Genomic DNA, 20178 nt, shown 5'->3' on the forward strand with positions numbered 1-20178 from the left:
CCATTTCAGAGCTTGGGACTCTTATAGTGTACTCTCCTCGTGTGTCGCTTGGGTACCTTGGTTATTCAATTTCATAGGTGGCAAGCCAGAGGTCCAGAGGGTTTAGGGACTGGCTCTTCCTGGCCCTACTGTGTGATTCTAGGTTGGCCCCTTCTCCTTTCTGGGCCTCAGTCTCCCCATCTGTGCAGTGGGGATATGGGCTCGCCAAAGTTCCCACGTCTGAGGCTGTGTGGTCTGAGGATTTCCTGGGTGGGTAAGTCTTCACCGTGGAGCTGCGGGCAGGATTTGCAGGGCAGGCAGTCCTCGGGGTAAGTGGGCCCCTGTCTTTGCCTGTACCTGGGAACCAAACTCTGGCCAGATCATCCTGCAGTCCTCTGAGGCTCCCCCTCCTGGCTCAGCAACTTTCTCCCTCCCACAACCCAGGAGGTGGAGGTGGGAGGGGCTTTCACTTTCATCCTCCCAGGCAGTGGTTTTTACCCCACTGGCCTTTCACATCCACTCTGGTGCTCCCAGATGCCACTCTGACCCCTGACACATGGGTGCAGCAGCTGCCCTGGGCTGCAGCTGGGCCCCTTATTCCCAGATGTGAGGCCTGGCCGGCCCAGGGCTTAAAAGAGTTCCCAGCTGCAGGCATGGCCTTTCAGTCTCTGGCAGCTGTGCCATAGTGGGTAAGTACTTGCTCTTTGGGCCCAGCTTCTTCATCCGTCAAATGAACATTAGTGGTCTTTACAGTAAGAGCTCTTAACCTATGTTCTGAGGCATTTACCCTGAAATTCTGCACCTGTGTGTGTGTGGGTGTGGGTGTGTGTGTGTACGCTTATCTGTACAGTTCTCATAAATGTGTGGCATCTTCCTCTTTCATTAGTTCTGTGTCCTTGTGGCCTCTTCACGGATGGAACCTGGGCTCTGAGCAGTTCCCGATCCAGCACTCCAGGTCCTCGACTGTGATGGGGGGAGCCCAGCCTAGCCCGAGCCTGACCCACTTTCCTGTGGGGCACCCCTGACTTTCTCTGAGCCCCAGTCTTCCTGTGAGATAGCTGCTTTTCAGACTCGGAGTAAGGGCAGTATTTTCTTCTTTGCAAATGAAATCTGCAGGAACCCAGCGAAAACTCCAAGGATTCTGAGGGTGGTGTGTAAGGCAGGAATGCTTCCTCTTTTGTTTGTACGTGCGACTCCTGAGGTTCCTCCAGTCATAGTTTAAAAAGCACGGGGTGGGTGATCCCTCTCAGTGAGGTTCCACATGTCTATGACATTTGTCGAGTACTGGTATGCACAGTATTTTGAAGTTCTGGGTTTTTTTCCAGTTTACTAGTTTCAAAAAAAGCTGAACATTCAAAGCAAGTTCTTCTTCAAATGACTCACTAAGGCTTTTGAAAGGCTTTGGTTCAGGTGGAAGGTATCCTTTGGCTGGGTCTGGGATTCTCTCACTTGGTAGCTGCTCTGGCTTGGGGCTTGTTTTGACTCTGGTCCATGAAGGCCAAGGATGTCTGCTCCTCATTTATTCACAGAGCGACTTACTCGCAGAAGGACCTCGACACTCCCCTTCGAGGGCCATTGGGAACATTACATGTTAGCATTAGTGACTCAGTCGTGTCTGACTCTTTGTGACCCCAGGGACTGTAGCCCACCATGCTCCTCTGTCCATGGGATTCTCCAGACAAGGATACTGGAGTGGGTTGCCATTCCTTTCTCCAAGGGATCTTCCTGACCCAGGGCTCAAATCTGGGTCTCCTACATGGCAGATGGATTTTTTTTTTAACCTTCTGAACCACCAAGAAAGCCCCCGGGGAACATTATATAAGGGGGTTTAATCTGCCACGGCTCCTGGCATATGAGAGAAGCCGTATAATGGTAACTAACCTCTCCCTTGTCTCCCTTAAATGACCAACCATGTTTTGATGGAGCGCAAGTTTCCCGAAAGCAGTGAGGGTGGAAAGCCCATATTCAGCTAAGCCAAAGGGGCTGTCGAGTCTCCACGGGGCGCTTCGGCTTTCACACCGTGGGGTACAGGCTGTGGGCTGTGGATCACTGCCTCATTTTCAGTCTCTGTGACACTGACTCGTGCGTGGTAGCCTCCTCTTGTAAGCCTTTCTCGTTTTCTCTTTATTTCACAGATGTTTGAGGGATCAGAGGCGGATGAGAAGGAAATGCCCGGGGAGAAAGGGAAGGGGCCGGGTGCCAAGGACCCCTCACCCAGCAAGCACCCGTCTCCTGGCCAGGAGCCTCTTCCCGGACAAGAGCTTCCACCCAAAGAGGACTCCTCTTCTGGCCAGAAACCTTCTGCTGACCCAGAATCAACACCCAGCAAAGACTCATCTTCTTGCAAAGAACCTCCTGTGCGCCAGGAATGCTCGCCCAGCAAGGACTCCCCACCAGGCCAGGAACACCCTGCAGCCGCAGTCTTCTCTCCATGCCAGGACCTTTCTGCTGGGCGAGAGTCCTCTCCCGGCCAAGGCCCTCTGATCAGTAAAGACCTCCCTGCCCTCCAGGAAGCCCCTGCCCAGGACCTTCTGCCCCATCAAGACCTGCCCCCCGGCCAGGGTCCCCTGGCATCTGAGCCCCTTGCTGAGGAGACCACGAGCTCTGGGGACCCACCAGCAGCCACAGGGAACCCGCCCGTGGCCTCCAAGCCAAACTTCGTGATCCCCGAGGTCCGGCTGGATAGCACCTACAGCCAGAAGGCAGGGGCAGAGGGGGGCAGCTCGGGCGACGAGGAGGATGCAGAGGAGGCCGAGGAGGGGGAGGAGGACGAGGACGAGGACACAAGTGATGACAACTACGGAGAACGCGGGGAGGCCAAGCGCAGCAGCATGATCGAGACGGGCCCGGGTGCCGAGGGCGGCCTCTCGCTGCGCGTGCAGAACTCGCTGCGGCGCCGGACGCACAGCGAGGGCAGCCTGCTGCAGGAGAACCGTGGGCCCTGCTTCTCCTCCGACACCACCCTGCACTGCTCGGATGGCGAGGGCACCACATCCACCTGGGCCATGCCTTCCCCCCGCACCCTCAAGAAGGAACTGGGCCGCAATGGAGGCTCAATGCACCACCTTTCCCTCTTCTTCACAGGACACAGGAAGGTAAGGAGCCCAGTGGTGGAGGGGAACAGGGTACATGACAGGGCTGGATGGGTCCAAGAGCTGCAGGGAATGAATCTTGGCTTTGTCCCACCTCTGCTTTTGTCTCAACCTTCCAATAAGCCTTCTACCCATTTAACAGATGATAAAACTGAGGCCCAGAGGGACCAAGAAGGCAGAACTTGGATTTAAATGCAAGACTTTCTGACTCCAGATATTCTTACAGCTCCATTGTACCAGGGGAATCCACCAAAAATAGAGCAGGTATATGTGGATCTATAAGATCCAACATGCTAGCTGGAGAAATAGTTATAACTTACACTTGGTCCAAGCCTAGCCAGACTAGAAACCTGTCAGCCCACAAGCGTGACAACACATGTTTCCTCCATGCTGGTATTATTCTAAGCAATTTATATGAACTCATTAACTCTCACAGCCACCCTAGTAGTTAGACACTGTTGTTGCCTGCTACGGATGGGGAAACTGAGGTACCGGGAGGTCATGTCACTCGCGTTGGGTTGCACAGTTTATAAATGTCTGAACCAGAATTAGAATGAGGCTCCAGGGCTGGAGCTCTTAACCACCATGCTCTTTGTCTCTTGCAAATATTTATAAATAGATGAATAAGTGTTTATTGATTTCCTGCTGTGTGCCAGGCCCTGTGCTCCATGCCACAGCAGGGGCCACAGAGATGCATGAAGCTGATCTCAGCCTGTGAGGAATGTGTTCTCTGTGTGGGCCAGTGGGGTGGCCTAACAGTGGAAAGACTGCATCATGGCTTTGAAGCCCATCTGTGTTCATGCTCACTGGCTCAGTCAAGTCCAACTCTGTGACCCCATGGACTGTAGCCCGCCAGGCTCCTCTGTCCATGGCATTTTTCAGGTAAGAATACTGGAGTGTGTTGCCATTTCTTCCTCCAGGGAATCTTCGTGACTCAAGGATCGAGCCTGCATCCCTTGCTTTGGCAGATGGATTCTTTACCATTGAGCCACCTGGGAAGCCCTTGAGGCCCACTAGCCAGTTTGAATCTGGTCTCTGTCCCTCACTTACTATGTGGTCTTGGGTGAGCCACTCAGCCCTCCTGAGCCTTAGTGTCTTCTCTGAAAAGCAGAGATTAATAGCACTTACAACCCATGGCAATTGAGGGTGAGCCCAAAGAGCCTGCGGATTCCTTGGTGGCTCAGACAGTGAAAAGAATCTGCTCGCAATGCAGGAGACCTGGGTTCCATCCCTGGGTTGGGAAGATCCCCTGGAGAAGGGAATGGCAACCCACTCCAGTATTCTCGCCTAGAGAATTCTGTGGACAGAGGATACAGTTCATGGAGTCACGAAGAGTCAGACACGGCTGAGCTACTAACACTTTCACTTCACCTTCTAAAGAACTTGGTGCCTGATGTCGTTAATCTAGGCGCCAGGCAAATGCTGTGGAGGTGCTAACAGTCAGTGTGGTGCAAGGAGTTGTTAGGACAACTGTTGTGAGGCTGGGGGGGGGGTGGTGGTCATGCAGGTTCGGGGAGGAGAGACCCCAGGGCACAGGGCCACCAGGGAAGGCTTCTAGCAAAAGATGCTCCTCACCTTGGCTTTGAAAGTTGAGCAGGTTTAGAATAAACAGAGAGGATGAGGTAGGCATACTGTGAAAGAACATGACCTAGACTAGACTCTGCAGAAGTTAATTTAGCTAGAACAAGAGATTTCTACAGTGCATGGATGGCTGATGTGTGGCATGCATGCTGCCATTCCTGCCTCTAAACCTGTGGCAGACATGACTAATGGATTCCAGCACACTTCCCCACCAAATTGAGACATGGCCTCAGAAACCTCTGTAGCTTCTCAGCCACTAGCAATAAGGCCGCTGGGCACGAGGGATAACACCTTCTGCTGAAAAGTGCCTATGCTGGAAGGGTGGGTTGGGGCCCTCCAGGAAAGGGCCTGAAACTTCGTGTCCAGGAATTAGAACTAAATTCCAAAGGCAAGGGGACTGGATCTATTTCCTCATCTGTAAGCACTTTTGATGTGCTCTGAAATCATCAGGGGAAGAGGTCATTAATATATAGATTTCTAATTCCCCTCCCTAGAAGCTGGAATCAGAATTTCTGGGGGACAGTGCCCAGACCCTGCGTTTTAAACCAGTCTGTCAGGGATTGGGACATTTCCCATAGTTTGAGTATCACCATCTAAGGCCATTTTTTTGGAGTCAGTTTCTATAGAGAGGAGTCCAGACCTCTGTCCTACTGAAGTGAGGCTTCAGGCCGACTCAGGCCAGGCCTGGACACTCTCCTCTGGATGACGGTTGAGGTCCAAGGACCCACACCCATCTTGGGCCTCCCAATCTCACTGTCCCCACCAGACCCTTCCAAGTTCTGTCCCATCTGCTCTTGTTCCAGTACAGATATTTCTATACAGATACATTCACACACATTCTCACATACATTTCTAGTTCCCCAAACCAGTTGATCTCAGCTCCAATTTGGGGGAAATTATTTCCGCCTGGTAGTCCAGCATGCCTAGGACAGCTCTCTCTCCCGTCCCAGCTTCCTCCTTTGGGAGCTGAAGGTTCCCACTGGCATCCTCCCATCCCCCACCCTCTGTTGGCCTGTTGTCTCCTTTCTTGGGCTTGAGTGACTAGCTGGCAGGGACCTCAGAGGCTGCCACCCTACCACTTGGCTTCTGCTTGCCAGGCCTCGAGTCCTTCAGCATTGTTCATATTCTTCTCCTTCCAGACAGGTGGCTTCAGTAAGAAGCTAACCCTTGTCAAGTGGAAGTGCAGTCTAGGCTAGACAGAAACCCTGGTCCCCCTCCATCCCTCACTGGCAGTGGGACTTGGGCAAATCCCTGCCCTTCTCTGAGCCTGTTTCCTCATCAGTAAAATGGGTATTATGAGTAAATAGTACCTCTATCATAGGGTTACTGGGAAGATTAAAGAGCCTGACTTGGGTTAAGCATTCAGAAGAGTACCTGGCACTCAGCTCCTGCTAGGTCCTCCATAAAGGGGATCATGCTGACGACAATGGTTGTGATGAGAAAAAGGAGGACAGCAAGAGCAGTAGCAGTCCTCCCAGCATTCACCGGGCATCTCCCGCCCCCCACACCCCCTTTGTAGCCTTCACAGCACTGCCGCAAGCTGGGACCAGTTGTACTCATCTTACAGTGGGGAGTCTGAAGCCTAGGGAGAAGGGTTTGTCCCAGGCCACATGACGATGGAGCTGGACAGTGGCCTCACCCTGTCCAGTCCTCTCTGAGCCTATCCTAAACCCTGCACACCTCTAGCAGGTGAGGGGCAGCGGGTTGGTGACTGGCCGCTGGGGGAGGCGGCAGGTTTTCCTGTGACTTCCGTTTTCCCAGTTTGGGCGTGGCTTTTCAGGGAGGGTCCACGGATGCCAACCGACCACAGTTTCCAGGCAGAGCCAGGCAAGAGGTAGAGAGGAGAGGGGTGAGGTCTTCGGGCTGTGGAGTCAGACAGACTGGGTTCAGTCCCAGCTCTGCCTCCTCCCTCCTGGTCTTGAGGCCTAGGCCAAGTTTCTGAGCTTTTTTTTTTTTTTCCTGAGCTTCGATTTTCTCTTATAAAACAGGAGTGGCTAAGTCTTCAGGGAGTTGTCCCAGGGATTCAAGACGGCTGCAGTATATTGACAGCTCTGTGCTCACGGTAGTCATCCTGTGATACAATGAGACCCAGGAGGGCCAGACAGAGCTCCTGTGGCCTTCGGCCAGTCATTGTGTTGCCGTGTGGCTACACCGAGGCGGGCCATAGTGCAATCTGTCACAGAGGTGACAGTCCCAGGTTACCCCTCCCCTCTGCTGTGTTTAGGAGTATCTGACCCAGACAGACCTGAGAGATGGAACACTCTGCCGCGATCATCTTACGGGTGGGCTGCCTGAGGCCTAGAGAAGAGAAGATCCCCTGGGGTTATCCCGTGGGACATCCTGAGGCTGGCTGGCTCTTGTGCTGGCTTGAGTTGTCCCACAGCGCCCTCTGCTGCCAGGCCTGCATCTTGCCGGCTGCTCCCAAAAGGGTCCAGCAGGACAGATTTTCTGGGCCCGTGTCTGTCCTTTTTCTGGGAGTTAGGGACACTGCAAGAGCATCTGTGAATTTCACCCCAGCCTGGCCTGGCTCAGCCCAGAATCATGGGTCATTCCTTGACAGTGGGAAGAAGAGGCTGTGGCCCCTCCCTGGCGCTGCTTCCTTCTCCCCTCCTGCAGGAAGCCAGCCTGGGCAGAGGCTGCCAGGGGAGGGTGCCCACCCTGCTGCACTAAGTTTCCCATCTAGGCTGTGGTTCAGACAAGGGAGCCCCTGAGACACCTTCTAGCTCCAAGGCATGATAGCAACTTCCAGCCTCCTACCTGAAAAAGCCTAGAGGATTCGTTCCTCTGTCTAAACAAATAAGTGTAGAGTTTAGCCCCAGTGTTTCTGCAAAGTTCCATGTGGTCTGCCAGGATGGTCTGGGTCAGAGAGAGGAGCCAGGCATGGCCACATGGCCCCAGAAGTCAGGTCAGGACCAACAGGGGGAATCAGGTGAGGCCCTGCTTATAGGAGACCCCTCGGTCATGGGTGGGGTCTGCAGCCAGACCTGAAATTTTTTTTGCTACTGGCCAGCTCAGAGAGCCCGGGCAAATAGAAATGGCAACCCACTTCAGTACTCTTGCCTGGAAAATCCCATGGACAGAGGAACCTGGAAGTCTGCAGTCCATGGGGTCACAAAGAGTCGGACACGACTGAAGTGACTTAGCACACAGCTCTGGGCCTCAGTTTCCTCAGCTTTGTAAACTGGGGGGAAATAACAGCAAAAAGCTCTTAGGATTGTTGAGAAGGTTAAATGAAAGTATGACACAGCGCTTTAGCACATTGCCTGGCACGCAGTGAGTAACAGCTCGAACCACTAAAAAAACAGTTACAACCTGAAAGTAGAGAGTTATTTTGTTTGGTGGGAATGACTGGGAGCCTGGGAGATAGCATCTCAGTGTATCTGAGAAAACTGCTCCAAGGAGACAGGAGGGGAAGTCAAGCTATATACAAGTTTGCAGACAGTCTGAACATCAAAGATCAGGTATTAAGTTAAGGAATTTAGCATTCTGTGTATGGGAAGATGCAAACCTCTGGGCTCACTGAATTCATTCCTCGCGCGTGCACCCCAGCTGTCTGGGGCCGATCCTGTTTCATTAGGAGTTGGCAGATGGCTACTTCTTGCATTCCCCAGCGCCTCAGCAGTCACTGTTGGGGGGATGGGGGGGGGCGGGCGGCATCTGCTAGACTGCAGTTTGGGGAGCCCTCGTTCACATTTGGAGGCCAGAGATCACTGATGGCTGTGACATTTCTTGTTTATTGATATGGCAGGAGGCAGTCTCAGTTCATATCACCATAGCTACTGGTTATCAAGCACTTCCGCAGGTGTTCATTAATCCACATAACACCCCTTGAGAGGTCCAATTATTATCCTCATTTTACAAATAAAAAAAACCGAGGCACAGAGAGGGGATATAATTTGGCTGAAGTCGATTAGCTAATAAGTGACTGAGCTAGGATTCAAATCCAGGCAGTTTAGCATTTAACTCTTATTCCATGACTATTGTAATAGTCATAGTTACAATATAAACGGTAATTATTCCTCCAGTCCCTGGAGGTGGCCGGGTGGGAGCTGGGCGGGTCTCAGGGACCTGTCTGGAGTGAAGGGCGGGCTGAGTGGTTCTGGGTTCATCTCCAGTCACCTTTCAGCACGGAGGAGCCCAGGAGCAGAGCGGGGGAGTAGATGGGAAGGAGAGACCCTTTGTGTGCTGAGCCTCAGGCAGGACTCACTGCAGCTCCCAGAGACAGGAGGCTTGGCAGCCAAGCTGAGACTGGAAATCACAGCCCCGACTTTCTGTCTCAGTCTCTTTCTGGCACACAGCACCCTCTTGGTGTGTGGGTTTTGCTGGCTACTTTGGGGGCGGACTCCCAGGGCCTGAGCTCCCTGGCCCTTCTCTCAGGCTGATTGATGAGAGCCGACCCTGGAGAAGATGACCCCCTCCCAGCAGTGGAAGGAAGAGCCTGGTTCCCAGCAGTGCAGAGCCTGGGGGTGGCGGGCGGGGCGGGAGTGGTCCCCAGGCCCATTGTGTGGGGCCGATAAAGTGCGGAAGCTGAGGTTAAATGGGAGGAAGCCCAGTGCTCTGGGCCCTTTCCCACGGGTGGGGGCTTCAGGCCTTGCCGGGCCAGGCCAGACGACTGTGCCCTGTGTGCAAGGGCGACAGTGACACCAAAATCACTGGACGGTGAATGCTGGCAGCCCCCAGTCCCTGAGGGTGCCCTGTGTGCCAGTCGGGCCTTGGGGCCCAGACTTCATCCTGGGGAATCTCCCAAAAGCAGGGTGCATGCCTCTGCCGGAGCTAAAGAAGCTGAAACTGAGAAAGTCTGGGAACGTCTCCAGAGTTAGTGGAGGCAGCACCCATACCCAGCCTGCAAACTGTAGATCCGGAGTCCCGTACCATAGCTGGGCGTGTGCCTGTGTGTGCACGTACACACGTGTTTACAACCTTGGTGGGGCAGCTTTCTCAGGAAAGAGGCGGCATTTCCCCTGAGTCGTTCATTGAAAACCTTCAAGATGTGTCCTGTCCTTGCATCTGAGTACCAGCATCCTCTGGCGGAGAAACACAGGAGAAATTAAGAAATCACCTTAAATTCAGAGAGACCTAGATTCCAGCTGTCACATAAACGCTGGGTGTCCTTGGGCAGATGACTTAACTTCTCTGAGGTTCCTCTGAGATTAATGAGACAGTGTCTGGATAATGTCCATTCTGAGGTCTGGCCTATAGCATGAACTCCATGAATGAAGCTATAACTCATCCATCCATCCATCCTTCCATTTCTGGGTCGTTGCCCCACTGAGGCTGGTAGCTCCGGCTATATCTGGATTAAGCCCACTTTTCCTCCCAGGATTGATAACATAGTATTTTAAAGTTCAGCCCATTTTCTTTCTTTTACAAATGAAATTGAGATCCAAGGTGTGACTCACGAGGAGTCAGAGCTGAGAGTCACACCTAGTGGCCGTCCGTCTTGTCTTAGGACGTCTCAGCCACAGCTATTCCAACATCTCGATGCATTTCCTGTGCTTCTGCCCTGGGGTGGCACTGTAGGGGTCTGATTTCTTCAGGAGGAGGATGGACACACAGAGGCAGGGCAACAGAGGGCGGCCCCAGGAGAGACGGTGGGAGTCTGCAGTGGTGTGGAGGAGAGGAGGGGTGACAGGCTGGGAGGGTGTCAAGATTGGGCAGAAGAGGAGAAGGCGTTCCAGGAAGGGGGCACAGCATAGGCAAAGGGAAGGGGGGTGGAGGTAGGGCAGGGCAGAATCTGGGGGCTCAGTGGAACAGCAGGAAATAAAATTGCAGGCCATTAATCAAGCAGTGTGAAGCCTTCAAGATACATCCTTCCCAACCTGCTTTCCCTCTCCCTTGATTCATTCATTCATTCAAGTATTTCTGGAGCTCCTAACGTACACCAGGCCCAATCAAGGTGACCTAGACAGAGGTGAAGGCAGACAGGGGCCCTGCTCTTGGGAACTCACACTCCATTAGAGGAGACAGATCGGAGAGAAGCCATGTTGGATACGGCGGGGACCTCAAAGGGGTGAAGAGGGCACACGCTTGGTCTAGGGGTCAAGGAGGGCTTCCTGGGTCAGGGGGCATTTAAGCAGCTTACCTGAGGTCCAGGTCTTTGCTGAGGCTGGATCTTGGAAGGAATGGGAGGTGAGAGAGTCACCAAAACATCTCCCATGGAAGGAAGAGCGTGTGCAGAGCCTGGCTGGGAAGGTTTTTGGTTGGAATGGTTTTTGGTTGGAGGGCAGTTTGAAGAGGTTGCTGGAGCAGGGGTCAGGCCAGAGAGATAACCGACAGAGTTGTAACTGATGGTGATACGGAGCTTTCTGCCCAGACCCGAAGATGGTAAACTCTGTACATCATGTCCTGGAGTTTGGACATGATCTCAAGGGTACTTGGGAGCCATGGAAAGTTTTAAGAGACAGGCAAGAGAAAGTGAAAGTGAAGTCGCTCAGTCGTGTCCCACTCTTTGCGACCCCATGGACTGTAGCCTACGAGGCTCTTCCATCCATGGGATTTTCCAGGCAGGAGCACTGGAGTGGGTGCTATTTCCTTCTCCAGGGGATCTTCCTGAGATCAAACCTGGGTCTCCTGCATTGCAAGCAGATGTTTTTACCATCTGAGCCACCAGGGAAGCTCTCAAGGCAAGAGAGGTGCTCTTCTATGTAATAAATCACTTAACACGCTGCTGACCCATCCCCGGTCTCTTTAAAAACCTCAGAATCCTGAGTTGGTTAGTCATTATGATCTCCATGTTGAAATTAAGCACTAGAGGCTCAGAGAGGGACAGCAGTTGGCTAAGTCACACAGTAGAACCTTGACTGAAGCTTTGTCTCTGTCCTGCCCTACTGCCATGAGCGCTGTGTTTCTGGCTGTTCCTGTTCAAGCTGCATTCCTAGGTGCTCAAGGAGGACACTCCAAGAACAGGCTGCTCCTAGTAGCGGGGTCTTCCTCCCTCCACTGTTCTTCAAGGGGTGGGAGCATGGAGGTGGGGGTGGGCTGGTTGGTGGGACCTGCTAGATCCCTGAGCCTTTCTTTGCTCAGACAACAGCCCAGGCTGCAACGTGTCTGTGTTTTCTCTGCAGATGAGCGGGCCTGACACAGTAGGGGACGATGATGACACCTCCCGGAAGAGAAAGAGCAAAAACCTGTACGTTGGAAAGATCTATGGTCCTCACCCTAGTGATGGGGGCGGGGGAGCGGTCCCTGCACCCCTCTCCTTGCCCTGTCCTCTGGCTTATTCTCCCTGCCCAGTGGGCCAGGGGCAGAGGCAGGGAGAAGGGGCTGCATCCAGTCCTACCCTAGACAGACACTCATGAAAAATGGGATCTTGGGACCTAGCCATGGCCCCAGGGTGAGGCCAGCCAGGGTCCTGAGCACCCAGCACCGCCCTCAGCGTCCATCCACACAGAGTGAGGCAAGGTGCAGATTTAGTGTCTGGAAGCCACAGGGAACCAAGCAAAAGCAAGCAGCCGGGTTGCCCTGGCTCTGTCCACCTGCCAAGCCAAGTGGTGGCCAAGTGACCGCGACGAGTTCTTTGCTCCCTCTGAGAAAGGGCTGACTGTCCTGGTCACGAGGGTCCCCTTTCTCCACTGAGCTCTTGAATGCTGGCAGTCCTGGGCATTGCCAGGAGGGGGTGCTGCAGGTTCAGAGAGCGGATCCCATACGCCCCCATGCCTTTCTGCCCCCACCCCCTCCACACAATTTATACTTTCGATTCGGAGGTTTGTTAGGGGTGCTCATTTATTAACAGAGAGTGAGGGGTTTTCTCCACGGTCTCCTTGTACCCCAGGCCGTGGAGACTGCGGGCAGGGACAGAGGAGAAGGCGGTAAGGGACATGGTGGCCCTCAGAGGGAACCCCCTCCCCTCCAGGTCCTGTAGAGCCCATCGCAGCACACCAATTAGGCCGGCCTCAGGGTCGAGGGACGAGTCCTTCCCAGGTGCCTTCTGCCACCTTCTTCCCTGACCTCGACCTCGGCTCAGGTCCACTCCCAGAAACTCTTTCTCCCCAGCTCCCCTGCCCTCTCCAGGTTCCTGCAGCAACATTGGGCTTCTCTCACTCTGCAGCCAGAACCGTTGCACTTTCTAGGGAAGGTGAAATGCACAGAGATGACTCTTTGTACCAACCATCCGGTGCAGGTGGCACCAGAATGGCTGAGGGTGGCACTCCCAGGAGTGCGGCAGTGGAGGGCAGCAGAGGGCAGGCATCCAGGGTGCTGGAGCTCTCCTGCCTCGCCCACTCTGGCCTTCTTTCCAAGTGGGGCACTGCCACTTGACGGCCCATGGCTCACATTCTTAAATGCTTAGGCGAGGACTCTTCGAATCTGCAGTGATAAATAGCTCATATTTATTGTGCTAGGCACTGTTCTGTGTGCATTTACATATATTATCTAATTTGACCTTTGCATGCACGCATGTGTGCTCAGTTATGTCTGACTCTGCGACCCCGTGGACTGCAGCCTGCCAGGATCCTCTGTCCATGGAAGTTTCCAGGCACGAATACTGGAGTGGGTTGCCATTTCCTACTCCAAAGGATCTTCCTGACTCAGGGATCAAACCTGCGTCTTTTGCAGTGGTAGGCAGATTCTGTACCACTGTGCCGCCTGCCTTTACAATACTTTAAAGAAAAGAGAAATTATTGGAGTATAGTTGCTTTATAATATTGTGTCAGTTTCTGCTGTACAGCAAAGTGAATCACTTATACAAATATCCACTCTTTATTAGATTTTCTTCCCGATTAGGTCACCACAGAGCATTGAGTAGAGTTCCCTGTGCTGAACAGTAGGTTCTCATTAGTCATCTGTTTTATACATAGCAGTGTATATATGTCAAACCCAATCTCCTAATGTGTAACCCCTCCTTGGTAACCTTAGGTTTGTTCTCTGCATCTGTGACTCTGTTTCTACTTTGCCAGTAAGTTTATCTGTACTATTTTTCTGACTTCCCTGGTGGTGCAGATGGTAAAGTATCTGCCTACAATGCGGGAGACCTGGGTTCTTACCATAATTTTTATTTTACTTTCCTTTTTTCTTATTTAACCTGTTTTACAAATGAGTAAACTGAGGCAGAAAGAGGTTAAGTTGGTTTTCCAAGGTTAAGTTGCTTTTCCAAGAGTTGAGATCTGAAACCTGGCGTGATGGCTCTAAAAAAGTAAATGTGCATAAACATATATTTAAATTTTTTTAATTTATGTTTTTCCTTCAGTGCCTGTTATTTATTTACTTATTTTTTTGGCCTCATGACGCAGCTTGTAGGATCTTAGGTCCCTGACCAGGGATCTGATCTAACCCAGGCACCCTGCAGTAGAAGCACAGAATCCTCACCACTAGGCCACCAGGGAATTCCCACAGAGCCTGTTATTTCTAAGCCGAGCACCCTGAAGGAGGTCTGCAGCACCCCTGCGAAGTAGCCTTGAGCTCCTAGTGATGGGAGCCCATTCTTCAGAGGCCACTTGCTCCGTCTTTCCGTGGCTCTGATTGGAGGAAAGTGTCCCTTTAGCTTCCTCTGGGGGCCCCAGCTCTGCTCTCTGGGCCCATGTGGGGCATCTCTGGCCTCTACCACCCTTTCTCGAGTTACCCGGGTGGCAATCAGGGACTCTCGAGGCTCTTTGCAGCTGTGCCGTGTGGCTGTGGATCTGCCTAGCTGTGCATCTAGGGACGAAAGGCTTGGCTGGGCAGGCGCTTCAGACTCCTCCAGCCACAGGGAAACACAGTGGTCTCTGAGCCAGCAAGGAGCCCAAGTGGATGGCGGCAGCCTGCAGGTTGGACCTCAGGCAAGCTCTCCTCCCGCCACCCCCCTCCCCCCAGCTTCTATGGCCTCACCTCGATAGTGGGCCAGGAGCAGGGGTCCGAAGCAGAGCACGGTGCCCCAAGAAGCTGGGCTCTCTCACTCCTAGACCCACCAAGGCTCTCAGAGGGCCTTGATCCTCACCAGAGGGCTGCCTGTCCCTGGACTCCTTGGCGTTATCTCATTGGCTTGGAATCTGCTAGAGCAGAGTCCTCACCTCCAATCAGCTGCCCTAGGACCTCAGGGTCCATGTAGGTAAGCCTGATCGCTTTTGCCCCAGCCACTGTGCTAAAGCTTTTTGTGCATTTTTTCCTTGCCTCGAAAGAATCCCAGCAGATGGTAGGTATTGTCATCATCTGTGTTCAACAGATAAGAAAGCATGACATTCAGAGAGGTTAGGTAACTTGATAAAGGGCACACAGCTGGTAACTGCTGGGGCTGGGAGCTGAACCTGAGACGGTCTTGCTGCACCACTTCTGCTCTGAACTTCCACCTGCACCACTTGCCTTCATTAAACAGGGCATCCTGTTGGTCTTAGTAACCTTTGAAGCTCGGATAACTTCAGAAGTATGCTGCCCAACGTATAAAACACATTTGAAAGTCCATTATTTAAATTTCTTTTACACTTACTTAGCTTTACGATTTTGATAACGCATTTTAAATTTCACGCATTTAATTTTTCGGTTCAGTCAGCATTTGTCGTCTTTAATCAGAAGGACAGAGATCAAAAACTAAAACAAAAAAATGTATTATTCAAAAGTCATAAGACTAAGTAGGCGTAAAAAAGTTAATTTGTTTCAAATGATGTTTTTGAGAGTTTATGGGCTTTGTACTTTTGAAGTGACTGGAGCTTAAAACTTGAAACTTCGTGGGACATCCTGCATATTCATGGGTGGGTATATCCAAAGCCGATGACGGAGACTGCGCGGTGTGCTGGCAGAAACTATTCACAGGGAGGTGCCCAGATAGGGGTCTAGGGACCAGGGAAGCAATCATGAGCAGGAGATGCTTAACCCCTTTCTCGCCAGCAGCTTGCCCACAGGCTGAAATCTGCCCCCGGGGAGTGTCAGGGCTAAAAATGGCTCTTGGCTAAAAATAGCCTGTCCTGCCACCCTGGTGGGCAGAGCCTCCCTTCCCTCCCGCCTTCCCTCCCAGCAATTTGCTGACTTGTTTTCTCCTCCTTCCCAGGGCGCTGCCATGGTAACGGGGAGGCCAGTCACAAATAAACGGTTTGGCTTCCTGCCTGGGCGGGCCCCAGAGGCCGCCCCTTCCAGACACATGCCCCTTTCACGGGCTCCCTCTCAGGGTTGGCCAGGAGGGATATTTTTTTTTCCCTGCTCCGGTCCTGGTCCCTCCCATTTCCTGGCTCCTCCTGTCTGAGTCCCAGCCTGGCCTGTGCCTGGGAGTCCAGTCGTCCGGGGGCTGGAATTCCAGTGAGTGAGTGCTCAGCTGCAGCCCGCACCGTTGCCGCCTGGTACCGGGTTGGGAACAGGAGCCTAGGGTGCTTGCAGCAGACCGTCCCGGGCAGCAAGGTGGGGGGCCCTACAGCGATGCTCCGAGGCATGTACCTCACTCGGAATGGGAACCTCCAGAGGCGGCACACCATGAAGGAGTAGGTGCCTCTCGCCCCAGCCCTCACCCTCCCGACCCTGAACTGGCAGCGGGCGAGTGGACCGGGCTCACCGACCCCCTCTCTGCTTCTGTCCCCAGAGCCAAGGACATGAAGAACAAGCTGGGCATCTTTAGGCGGCGGAACGAATCCCCTGGGGCCCAGCCAACGGGCAAGACAGACAAAGTGATGAAGTCATTCAAGTAGGTCCTCTCCGGCACCCCTGAGCCCCCTCAGACACTCCCGGGTCCCGTGGGAGCAGGGTGGCTGGTGGGCGTGTAAGGGAGAATGCAGTCGGCTTGATCCGGCTCAGCGGTGATGGAGGCTCCTGTGGACGGAGCCTCATGCCCTGCATGAGCAGCATGGATGGGGAGCCGCTGTCCCGGGAAGGACGGCCGGGGAGGGGCAGAGGTGGGGGTAGAAGTGATGCCGCTGGCCCAAAGAAAGGGGGTGGTTCCCCTCCTGTGCTCCTCATGGGGCTCAGCTACTTTCTGGGGCCAAGGACAGCTGACAGGGGTCAGCTCACTTCCTTGAGCCTCCTGGCCCCTCACGGTGCCCCTTGCCTCCCCCTCAGGCCCACTTCAGAGGAAGCGCTCAAGTGGGGCGAGTCCTTGGAGAAGCTACTGGTCCACAAGTGTAAGTGGGGCCACCCGGCCTGTTCCCTCTCCGTGTCCTGTCCCCCGTCCTCCTCTCCTCCTCTCCCAGGCTCAGAGTGCATCTGGCCCCAGAGAGGTTGCCTTTCCCTGTTTCCTGGGTCCAGTCCTGTGTCCCCGCTGTTGGGAAGGGCTGAGGCCCTTGGTCTGGCCTTGGAGCCTGCTGCTGCCAGCCCCTCTCTGTCCATGAGAGCTGGCACTGCCTGCTGGAGGCCTTTGGGACCTGTGTTCTCAGACCCATATTCCCAGAATAACAATAAACACTTCCATGTGCTGAGGGCGTACGCGGGGCCAAATGTGCCTGTCATCTCGCGGACGGGAACCCCTTCTGATCCTCACTAGGATCCAGGAGGTGGTTCCCATTTGACAGATGAGGAAACTGAGGCACCGATGGGGAGGGACCTGGCCAAGGCCCATGAAGAGGCAGTGTAGGGGTGGGGACCATATCCTGGGTTCCTGGGTCTCAGGAGCGGGTGACCTTACTAAGCCCTCAGCATCTGCACCCAGAATGAGCCAAGAGGGTCCGCTGGGGGGGCCTGAGGGCAGAAGGGGCTGGTTTGGCCTCTCACCTCAGGGTCTGGGCTTCTCCTCACAGACGGTCTAGCGGTGTTCCAGGCCTTCCTCCGCACTGAGTTTAGTGAGGAGAACCTGGAATTCTGGCTGGCATGCGAGGACTTCAAGAAGGTCAAGTCACAGTCCAAGATGGCGGCCAAGGCCAAGAAGATCTTTGCTGAGTACATCGCCATTCAGGCATGCAAGGAGGTAGGGCTTTGGGCTGGGCCCTCAGGCCCCCGTCCCCATGCCCAGCGGCCTCTCGGTGAGGGGGCTGGCTGGAAGCCTCAAGGAGGGGCTCAGCAAGGGGAGAGGCCAGAGTGACTCTTAGAGGCCAAGTGCTCAGGGTGAAGAGGAAGCAGGCTGGGGTTCCCGGGAAGAACAGAATCCTGACTGATAACACAAATGGCAACTGTCAGGGGCTGCTAGGTGCCAGGCCCATGCAAAGCCCTTCACAGATGAGCGCCATATTTACCCCTCACAACAACCTGTAATATAGGTTTTAATATTATTTTCATTTTTAAAATGAGGAGACAAAGTCTCAGAGAGCCTAATGTCTACTGAGTGCTTCCTGTGTGCCAGGCGTTATCTTTTTTAAATAAATGGATGGTGATGCTTAATGTTCACAGCTCTTTGAGGACTGTACTGTTATTCCAGCCTATAATTAAGACAGCCAGGGCTCAGAGCACTTAAGCGATTCGCTTAAGGTCACACACCTAACATGTGGCAATGCTGGGATTTGAACCCAGGTAGCCTGACCCTAGAGGTGATATTTTCAGGCCCTAAAAACTCTACCACCCGTCCAGTCAGTGACCGAACCAGGACTTGACTCTGCTAACCTATGGGGTTCCCCTCTGAACCTTACGATGTGGAGTAGAAGGGCTTGGAGATGAGAGGCTGGGCAGGTCCTGACCCGGCCCCCGGCCCCTAGGAGCAGCTTCTTGCAGGCAGCCCTGACCTCATTGCCCTCCGCCCCGCAGGTAAACCTGGACTCGTACACACGGGAGCATACCAAGGACAACCTGCAGAGTGTCACTCGGGGCTGCTTCGACCTGGCACAGAAGCGCATCTTTGGGCTCATGGAGAAGGACTCGTACCCACGCTTCCTCCGCTCGGACCTCTACCTGGACCTCATTAACCAGAAGAAGATGAGTCCCCCGCTTTAGGGGCCACGTGGGTAGAGCTCAGTGTTCACACCAGGCAGGCTGGGCCCCTTCCCACCTGCCTCCCTCCCCCCTGCGACAGAGGGGGCAAGCAAGCCCCCGGAGGCTGCGTCCGGACAGACAGACGGACATTTGGATGAGAGGCCTGGACCAAGAGAGGCCCAGGCCACTGGAGGAGTAGAGGGACTGGCCCCACTGGGTCCCCGCTGCCCTGGTACGAGGGGGCCCGAGGGCCTGGGCAGGTCAGGGGCCTGGGCTAAGACAGATCCGGAGCTGCTGCTCCCTGCTGCAGAGACTTCGCAACGACCAAGTTCCTTAAAGAACTGGCTGGCGGGGCAGGGGCTGAGGCCTGAGCTCCGGGGCTCTTCGGGGGAGCTGCTGGGGCTCACAGCTCGGACCCCTGCCTTGAGTTTTATTTATTTAAACAGTAGTTGGATGCTTGGCACGTCGTCCTGTAATAGGAAACCTTTGCCTCATCAGTTTTCCTACTTTACAAGTGCAATATTTTAACCAACGCCTTGTGAAAAAGCCGCCTTGCTGAGAAGGTGGGCACCATATTCCAGTTTCAGGGGATTCAGTGGTCCCGAGCCCCGTGGCGGGCAGCTGGGCCTGCTGGACCGATAAGGCCCAGACGGGTGGGGGCTGCAGTCTGACCTCACACCGAAATCCAGCCCCACCTGAGTGAGGGGGGTCCCCCGGGGGGCCCCGGGAAAGCATGGCACCCTCAGACCACACAGCGGCCGAGTTCTGGAGCAAATAAAAGGCCTGTGTTATTTTTTGTTCTTGACCCTTTCTGTGCGTTCCTGATTCCGAGGCTTCCCAGGGTCACTGGGGCTGGGAGGGTTGGGATGGGGGCTGCCAATCACGCTTCTCCTCTCTTGCCATCACCTGCCTCCCATCCGGTGCCAGTGCTGCTCCCTGACAATCAGTCGCCGCCTCTGTGCGTGAGTTCTGCCAAGCTTGTTCCACTTACCATCGCATCTTCCCCACAAGCCTGGGAGGTGGTGGTTATCCCCATTTTACAGATGAGGCATGTGAAACCCAGGCAAGTAAGGCGACTTGTCCAAGGTCACACAGCTGGCAGGTGGCAGCCAGCAAGGGGCTCAGCCTAAGCTTATCTGACTGCACAACCTGCTCTCTGGATTGCCATCCTCTGCTGGCTACTGGATGGAGTCCTAGCTGGGCTGCTAACTGGCTATGTGACCTTCAGCAAGTTCCTCCACTTTTTTCTGCCCTGCCACACTCTGAGATTCTAGGGGAACTTACCGGAGCACAGGGATGGTTGGTGGAGGTGGGTGAGGTCAGGATCTCAGGCAGGGTGGCAGCTGCAGGCAGGTAGGCTCACGGAGGCCTTTACAATGGAGAAAGAACTCAGGAGGTGACAGGACGGGTCCTTCTGTGGCCCTGAGGGAGACTTGCCCTCTGTACCTAACAGGAGATACACATTTAGGAAAGGCCAGGTTGAGAGGAGGCCCTGGACCGCTCGCTTAGAGAGGTGGAAGAGAGCCTGGCCAAGCTGATGCAAAAGCTGCCCCTGATGCCCACAGGTACCACCTGCGAGGGTCTGGAGGCAGGGACTAGGGTGTGGCCTGAGGTGGGGACTGGCTGCCTGGGCTGACTTAGATGAAGGCAGACAGAGTCACTGCAGGAGGACCCCATCTCTTTGGAGCTTGTTTCCTGTGTGGGGTTTCAGGTTCAGGGCTGCCCACTGGGGACTTGGAGATGCAAAGGATAGGGGGCTATGCAGCCACTCTCCTCCCTGCCTTCCCTTGCTGGTCGCCCA

At 54.1% G+C, this 20178-nt stretch overlaps 1 protein-coding gene across 14 annotated transcripts in view; it reads left to right on the top strand.

The window, feature by feature from the left end:
• Positions 1–19182, top strand: part of RGS3 (regulator of G protein signaling 3) — a 139622-nt gene extending 120440 nt beyond the window's left edge. For 12 of the 14 annotated variants that reach the window (XM_086316113.1, XM_086316114.1, XM_086316116.1 and 9 more), the window contains 6 exons: positions 2115–3074; positions 11717–11781; positions 16129–16230; positions 16602–16663; positions 17276–17442; positions 18213–19182. In XM_086316113.1, the coding sequence (XP_086172239.1) occupies positions 2115–3074; positions 11717–11781; positions 16129–16230; positions 16602–16663; positions 17276–17442; positions 18213–18398 (1542 nt within the window). In that variant the 3' untranslated portion in view covers positions 18399–19182. Of the gene's footprint in view, positions 1–447; positions 669–2114; positions 3075–11716; positions 11782–15827; positions 16031–16128; positions 16231–16601; positions 16664–17275; positions 17443–18212 lie in introns of those variants that run through there. The other 2 variants (XM_086316127.1, XM_086316130.1) reach the window with 2 other exon arrangements.
• The last annotated feature ends 996 nt before the right edge of the window (positions 19183–20178 follow it).

The sequence above is a fragment of the Bos grunniens genome, chromosome 8 (assembly GCF_055505025.1).
Source record: "Bos grunniens cultivar Pamir isolate PY7600 chromosome 8, Bosgru_T2T1.0, whole genome shotgun sequence".
In the NCBI taxonomy this organism is placed as follows: domain Eukaryota; kingdom Metazoa; phylum Chordata; class Mammalia; order Artiodactyla; family Bovidae; genus Bos; species Bos grunniens.